The 8,547-nt window shown below is 37.4% G+C and overlaps 1 protein-coding gene across 9 annotated transcripts in view; it reads right to left on the bottom strand.

Annotated features, from left to right (window-relative positions):
- PPP6R3 (protein phosphatase 6 regulatory subunit 3) overlaps positions 1 to 8,547 on the bottom strand; it is a 136,853-nt gene that overhangs the window by 90,560 nt on the left and 37,746 nt on the right. For 7 of the 9 annotated variants that reach the window (XM_019519830.1, XM_019519832.1, XM_019519834.1 and 4 more), the window contains 2 exons: positions 4,464 to 4,696; positions 2,923 to 3,109 (listed from right to left, as the gene is read on the bottom strand). In XM_019519830.1, the coding sequence (XP_019375375.1) occupies positions 2,923 to 3,109; positions 4,464 to 4,690 (414 nt within the window). In that variant the 5' untranslated portion in view covers positions 4,691 to 4,696. Of the gene's footprint in view, positions 1 to 2,922; positions 3,110 to 4,463; positions 4,697 to 6,935; positions 7,064 to 8,547 lie in introns of all 9 variants that reach the window. The other 2 variants (XM_019519836.1, XM_019519837.1) reach the window with 1 other exon arrangement.

Below are 8,547 nucleotides of genomic sequence, written 5' to 3'. Positions count from 1 at the left end.
TTTGGGCAAAAAAAAAAAAAAAAAAAAAAAAAAAAAATCAAGAAAAAGGCAGTAAAGCCTAGTGGCTAGAAAACAGCTCTGGGACTGGCCCTTTAGGTGATAAGTCACTTCTTCTCCCTAAGACTCAGTTTCTCTCCCTCTAAAATAAGTATAATATTGGACTTCCTTTGTAAAAGTACTCTGCAATCTACAAATGAAGACTGCTATGTACAAGTTAAGTAATGAGTCTACTCTATTCCTTAAAAGATATTTTCAGATTTTTAGCATTATTGTAACACTGGGCTTTGATGTGGAAGGATGGGACCAAGGCTTCTTTAGCTATAGCAATTTAAATATAAGTAGATTTTTGTACAGCCTAAAGTAATCATTTACAGAGAAGAAAGCTGTGACCTCTCATTTGGCACACCCAATGGAAACATACAAGGTAAGTGATCCCAGCTGTTATAGAGGCTTATAGGAATCTACTATGCTGCAGAGAGTTTCTAAGGCTATATACAAGTTAAAGCAAGCATTATAAGGTCAGGAAAGCATCACAAATAAAACTGCCTGGTAACAGCACATTTTAACAGGCACTCTTCATAGTTGTTAATAGGCAACTGAATACCACTGTATGCACTGTCTAGACATTATTCTGTTACCAAAATCTGTACACCAAACCAGTACCCTAGTAGTCACCTCTAGGTCTGGCACAAACAGGCTCAAAATTAGCCTTTTCCTGGAACCAAGTTCTTGAAAATTACTTAACAAGTTACAATTCTGCTACCTACAGCATAGTTTTAAAACAACTGTGGAAATTCATATCGTTTTTCAACAAAACACTTTGTTTTTTTAAAAAGTGAAGAGCTAATTAACTTATCTAGCCAGATCTAACCAGACAGTTGTACCCAAGACTGTTCCAGGAAAGAGCAAGCGCTCCATCTATTTATGGACCTATGTGGATGAAAATCCTTTTAAAAAAAAAAAGGAAAGAAAGACAGAGCTCTATGGATTAGTATATTGCTCTGGCATCATAAAACGCTCACTATCAAGTGAGCACTAGGGTTGGGTTTTTTTTAATCATGTGTATACTGTAGGATGCAACTAAAATACTTGAAGAAATATATTTCCATGATGCTGGGACCAGTTACATCAACAAGGATTCCTCCACTTCAGATAAAGTTCTTGCTTGTGGCACAGACATCTTCATGCAAAGAACTTTTTTAAAAAAAAAAATGGGGAGGGAAAGAGGGGTTGAGTGAGAATGGGGGCCCAAATAAGAGCTGTTGTGCCCATCTTACCTCTGCAAAGTAATCATAAGCTAAACAAATGGGGTTAGCTATAGTGAGCTGTAAGATGGTACTGCAGCCCTCACACTTCCTGAAGCAATTCTCTTCTTTCTCCGCCACCACTCCTGAATTTAACGTACTATTGGAACCAAACATCCATGCTGAAAAAAAACAGGTAAAAGCTACGCTGTGGCTATGTCTACACAGGCAAAACTGAACTGTGCAATTCATCACTGCTGCAACTCCATGAGTGGCAGCAACAACGAAGACCATAAATGCTTGAGTTCAGTCCGTGCTAATAATAGATAATATAGTAAAAGCTTTGGACCTGTACAGAGACTACAGTCTCTACCAGATGACAAACACTGGTAGTGAACTACACAGAATTTTTGCCCAAGTACAAGCAGTTTAAAAGGGAAGTTCTAAGCTACATACAGCACCTTTTAAATTACTTTGTTACAACAACACATTTCTACTGTGTAATGTAGAAAACAAAAAAAGGCTATCCAATAAAAATCAAGTTGGACTCTTAGCCAGGCCAAATTTTAACTTTTCAGTAGTTTGGACTGAATGTTAGTTAAAGAGAATGTTAAGTGTCAGATACCAACAACAAACTCTTGCAACAACCTGATCCCTAGACCTGATCCTTTGACAGAACATAACTAAAGCCAGTTAGGGTCTGTCTAATACTGCTTTTGTTTTCATTAGGACCACCCAAACTTGTACAAGTAATAAGATTTATCCAGTAAATCCACTTTTCACTTCTCTATCTGGAAGGATAACATAGAGCAATGGATCTTGCCAAAACAAAATTCTGTCTTTGACAGCAGCAACTGAGACAATATGGAATAGCTACCCAAAATCTATTTATTAAAAAAGAATAGGCATGTCATCTGATAAATGCAGACAGGCTACTTTTCATCACGCACTACTGTGTGATGAAGAATTCTTTGTCAATTCCAAGAAGTGAGCTGTAAGTACATCAAAACCATGTTAAAAAGTGCAGGTAAGAGTCTATTCATGACTTGCAACTGGGTCAAAAAAAAAACCAAAAAAAAAAAACCAACAACAACAACCCCCAAACAGTTCCTATCAGATCAGTAAGCACACACTGGTCCAGGAATAGATTTAAAGACAAGCAACGGGTGATTTTAGCAATGTTGGTTGTGTCATCTGCACCCAAGTTTTATTTTAGTATATGCAGAAGAAAAATATGAAACTGATAAACAAATACCAATTCTGTATAATATTTGAGAAAACCTCTTTATGAAACTGAACTGAGGGCAAGTGATCGCGATGGTCCTTTCTGGCCTTAAGATTTGTCTGTTTGGCTGGAGGAGGACAACCAATCAGTTCATGGGAAGGAAGAACAGAAGATAGATGTGTTCTCTCCCAACTTCCAGTATCACTATTTTGCTCAGAATTACATTGCGAGAATGTTACCACAACACAAGCCAGTTTGAGCTACCCCAGTTTTAACATACTGCAAACATCAGGATCTACAATAAAAACAAATATTCAATTCACATGGAAAAATATGAGTAATTCAGTTCCTTGACTCTGCTACTGCCCTTTTAAAGGGCAGTCTTACAGGAATATGCTTGATAGTACAACTGTATTGAAGCACTTGCTACAAACACAAAATGTAAATATTTACCTGTTCTGGTTTTCTGCTGATAAGAATACTTAGCACCTTACTGAAGAAACTGGCCAGTAAAGGATTTAGAGGGGATTCATTTAAGAGGAAGCTGTACAGTTTCATAAGTAAGGACTCTTCTTCTCCCAACCTATCATTGATCTGCGAGACATCAGATGTCAGCAGCTCACAAGATATATTTGGATACCTAGAAGAGGAACACCTTTCATTATTCATCTGCTTATTCACTCATTATGCAAATACAAACAACAGATACATAGTGAAGTATGGAATCAAAAGCAGTCATCTGGTACAGTAGTTGAATAGATTTGTTATAGACAAAGTGCTTCTTTTTTCATCCTAAGACCAGGCTACTACGTTCATGTTATACTCCAGTGGAACAGATAACTTGCTGAATACCAGATACATAAGGGAGGGAAATCAGAGTGGGTTTTTAGTTTAATGTCTGTCATACCACCTGAGTAATGGCATCTGCCTTCAGAAGCCATTTTCCATGTCATCTGGGGGAGGGCAGGAAGTGACAGCATACTTAAAACATCTACCCAATTCAGCTGAATGCCAGAACAGGGTATAAAGGATTGGTGGTCTTGTACCTTTACCCAACACAGTTTAAAAGAGCAGATATTCTGTGCATTACCATGAGTTTTCAAATCGTTTTTATATGCAGCACTGTATTGTATATTCTGAAATAACCTAAGCAGCACAAATTCCTCAATAATTAACATTTTAAATTCAGTTTAGTTAACTCCTCTTGCTAAACTGGTGAAGCACAATCCTGGACAGAGCTGCAATTTGATCCAGTCAATTAGAGTACTCCAAAATTTCATACAAGTAGATGTTAAGCACAATGCCTCAAGAGGCGATACAACTTTCTACAACTTATCCTTAGTGGTCTTCACAAGATATCCAAGTGTTTGAACTAGTAGTATATTTTCTTAAAAGCTTCTTCTTACAGTTTTTTCACCCAGTTATTTCTGATAGTGTAAGAATGACTAGAGCTTCTTTACAGTCACTTAACATATTACACTTCAGTTCTTTTTGTGCAGGAACCGCTTCAGGAAGTTTTCAAAGAAACAAATTATGCTTCATATGCCAGATACCTGAATATTAGTCAGGGGTATCAAAGATATGGCCCACAGGCCATATCCAGCCTGCAGAGACCCCATCATCTAGCCTCCAGCGCTACCTCTCTCCCTCCAGTTGATCCACATGCCACACACTATGTGAACCAGACCAGCCACGGGACACAGAACCTTCCCCAAACCAGCCAGAATGGGTACCACAGGTGTTGGATCCACCAGGCAGGGCAGGAGAAGGTCCACTGGTCTGATCCTGCTGGTTCTATACCACTCGTCTAGCTATACCACTCTGATGACTTTGACACCACTGGTTTAAGTCACATGACAATCCTAAACCCCTTGAAAATATAAACAAGCTAAAAAAAACACAAGATAGACATAATGTAATGTCACTACAGACTGGACTACCCTCCTTATTCTACTCTCTCCCCCAGCTAGTTCAGGCAAGTACTGTTTTCCTACTTGTATCTAATTTTCTCATCCATGTCTTGAGGTGGTTCTTCTATTATAAATGAAACTAAATCTTCCAAACATTCCGATTTCAAGAGAAACTCGATAAGTTTGCGATTCTGAGCTTTACACTCTTGTAAAACATCCTCCTCATCCATCAGTTCCTTCAGGGTTACATCTTCTCTCTCTAGAAGCGTGTCTATATGGGATGATGAGTGGAGATCAAATTTCCAAAACATACTGGTCTGGATAAGGAGAAAAGCATACACAAATCATTAATTCACTAATAAGTAACAGTTCTTATAAAAAAATATGTTATGTCCATTTTGTAGCTTCTAAAACCATAAAGGAACATAAGGGCTCTTCTAAAGGTGGAGGTAAGACTTCTATTACCATAGGCTAAAATGAATCAGCAGGGCTATAAACAAGACTAATTTGGGTAATTTGTGGTAACTGTATAAGCCAATGTTTTAACTCTTCAAAAAGAGTAGTTAGGTCTAAAATTTGAACAGCGAACAAGGAAATGACACATTAATCTGTGAAAGAAAAAAAGGTTAATTTTATTGCCACTTAATTTCTCTTGTATATAGAGCAGGTTGTTAGTTAGGTCCAAATGCTCAACTTAAACCACAGGGTTCAAATAAGTGCTAAATTTAGCAAGAAGCTTCCAGGGTTGGTAGGGTCAGAGTTGTGGGGGAGGGGAGGAAAGAGGAAGAAGAGGGAGGTGGAAAAGACAGGGAAGACAGAGACCAGAAAAATTTACCTCCTTCCATTGTGGCAGTACACCACTGAAGTGTACCTCCTAGACCCATCCCATATCTGTACCTGCCAATTTGAGTACGGGGTCCCCATACTAATGGCCCACAGACAGTTCTCCTGCAGGGGCAACTTGTCCAGTTTGGGCAGAGGCAATTCTCAGGACACACACACAGGATATGTACAGAACTCTTTGGGGAACTACAGACCAATTCAACCTTTCTGTACACACACTGAACTTAACCCTTTCCAAGCTTGCACCCTTTCCCTAAGCCCTCTTTACACCGACTTAGATGCATGGAAGCAGGAAGTTATCTTGCATAAATCAAAACAAGCATGCTCCCTCTCCCCAGTGAACTACAACTTGTTCCATTAGCTGACCTTATATTACGTGAAAAAAGAAAGTGGCTTCAAAGGGATTCTAAAAATATATAGTAATAAGTAACTAAGAGAAATGTTTCTTTCTGGCCAAGTGGAAGCCTGTATGTAGCAGCCCAAATTTAAACAGCAATCAGTATATAGAGAATACTGTGAAGTGTTAACGTTTTAAAACGGGTACCTTTAAAATTGGGGCTTTTGCACCAAATTCTAATTACTAAAGCGTATTAGTGATAAAAAACATTGGCTCTTTTGGCAGGGGAAGATAAACAACCACATATTTTAAAACAGAAAGGAAGATGCTCTGTGATCTGTAATTTGGTACGCAGAAGTATTTTAAAGGTTATAAGCAACAAATTGAAGCCGTGAAAGATGCAGCCTACCAAAAAAAACCAACCCTCACAAATGAAACAGTCTATAATTCCTAGAGAATCTAATACAATTTGTGCATGTATGAATTTTGATTTAGCATGCCTATCAAGTTCACCCGAGTGAAGTGTCAAAATTCAGCATTTCAAAATGAGCTTAAACACCAAGAATACTTTGACATCATGTCAAAGAAGAGTCCTTATAAGTTGTTGTAATATATGTAAAGAGCAATTACTAGTACTACAAGGAGTTTCTTGAGCACATCATGCCCATTTTTAATATTTAGCCTATATTTTTTCTTGTATTTTTAAATGCAAATACTGATATATGTAACCAATACAGAGGCTGAGAGCATCCAACATCAAAATTAACCCTAATTTATGGAATACACCTATAGTTTCCTCTTAAAAAATACGGTCATCATGAACAAATTGACAAGGGGAAAGACAAAAAAAATTAATTAAGATACCAGTGTTTCTGATAGTCTGATAATCCCATGCAAAGATCGAAAAGAAAGTTTGATGAGACATTAAGAATCAAAAAACAGAACAAATCTTAAATACCTATTAAACATTAGTAAGCTTGCCAGAGTAAGCAGAGCTCATGTATTTGATTTTACTTAGATGTGTTAGCTCATACATAGTAACTTAAAAATCACAGAACTGGTGTCAAAAACATTGGCTTATTTGTTGTTGCAACCATTTATCATGAGTAAATGAAACAGGAGTATTGCTATACCAACAGGAAATGTTTTATTTCCAACTTACTAGACAGGACCAGTATGTTCCCCTTCCCCCAGTTAATGCAAGTGGCATCTTTTCAAGTAACAACTATTAAGTCTAGTTCCAGATGTAAATCCCTCTGCAGTGATTTGAAAAGACATTTCACAAGCCTCCTTGCAAACTGTTTCAGTAATTTCATTCGAAAGAGAAATTTAAAAAAAACAAAAACAAAACAGAAAATAGCAACAAAAAGGCATACTACTGCAAACATGTTACTGCGTTATTTCACAAACTGTCTCCCAGGCAAGCTGTTTTAGGGGATGCTCCCTCAACATGGCAGGTGCCGACCAGACATTATTCCATCACTTTTCAACAGGAGCCCAGGTCCTTTGGAATAAGGAAAAATAAACACCATAAAATCTGCCAAAGGGGAAGTCCAGGAACCCTGAAGAAAAGAACTTTAAAAGTTAGGACAGGCTGTTTACTAGAGATGGGCTATAAGAGTTTCAAATAAGAAATAAAGTAGCAGCTTGAAAATATGAAAACAAATGTTACGTGTCCACTCCATTGTTTTTCTTCCCCCTCCTCCCTTCTATGACTACTTGTAAAAAAAGGAAGCTCTATTATATGTTTTATACAAAGTAACTTCTTTAGCTGTAGGAACAGATTTAGGTCCAATTTGTTCTTCTCAAAAAAGACTCATCGAAAATTTATTATAGAGTTTGCTCTTTAGATTTACAATCATCTACGGAACCCAATTTGCAGTTAAGATCTGCTCTCAAAGTCAGGATCAGCGCTGGTATGAACACCTGAAAAAAGAGACACTATGTAATGTACTGCTTTTAATTTTAGATACAAAATTTGAAACCAAGATGTGTTCAAAATTTGAAACCAAGTGTGCTCAAAATTAGCTTTTAAATAGAAGCAACTGATCCAAAACATATTACAGATCTCTCAAAACTGGAAAGGTTTTGTTGAAAGAGCAAAAACAACTGAAAAGTTAGTCATGCACCTGGCACCACCTTGCTATCTCCTACACCATTTCATTATCTTTATTTTCTTAGATTATTCATATGCTAAATGTCCAAAAGGCCTCTCCTTTGTCTCACTAAAAAAACTAGACATTACAGAACCCCTTTTAACAACTTAAAATGAAAAGGATCTCAGACCAAAATTAGTGCAAAATGATGGGTCACAACTTCACTTAATTGGAATGAAATGCAACTGAGACTAAAGTAACTGCAGAGAAGATATTACAAGTAGCTTCACTTCTAATACTGGCTCAGAAGAAACCAGTTTGGCTTGTAAATTTCCCAATATAGTCTGAGAAAAAAGAAGCAGTTCCCACAGTGTGAAGAAAAATCAGCCACTGAGCTCCAGGTCATTAAAAAGTCACCCTAGTTTCAGACTTTGCTTGTTAAAAGGTAAACTAACTTGACCTTCAAAACTGTATGCAGAATTGAGTCTCCATGAAAACAAATGCTTATTTGTAAATGTTTGTTTCTTAGATTCACTGAAAAGTAGAGCTTGTTCTGAAAGTGTGGAATATATTGACCATACAAGCCAAAAATGACTCAAAGCTTTTGCAAGGTATCTAAAACAGTGCTTCCCAAACTTTTCTTCAGCAAGGCCCCCCACTTCCAATCCACAGCCCTCAAACCCCACCTGGTGACGCTGCAGTCTCATTTGGGGTTGCGACCCACAGCTTGGCTGGTCTAAAGCTTCTAGGTGTTTTTTTTTATTGATACAAACGTACTAAAACTTTATAAATTAAATTTTATTGCTTTCAAAAGGAAGTTTTGAAAAGAATATCAAATAAGCTTTTAACAACAACCCCCCCCCCCACCACCACCAGTCCAAGAACAACACTT

This window comes from Gavialis gangeticus, unplaced genomic scaffold (genome assembly GCF_001723915.1).
Source record: "Gavialis gangeticus isolate Ggan-Ray unplaced genomic scaffold, GavGan_comp1, whole genome shotgun sequence".
Classification (NCBI taxonomy): domain Eukaryota; kingdom Metazoa; phylum Chordata; order Crocodylia; family Gavialidae; genus Gavialis; species Gavialis gangeticus.
This window is presented reverse-complemented; position numbering and strand designations above follow the sequence as displayed.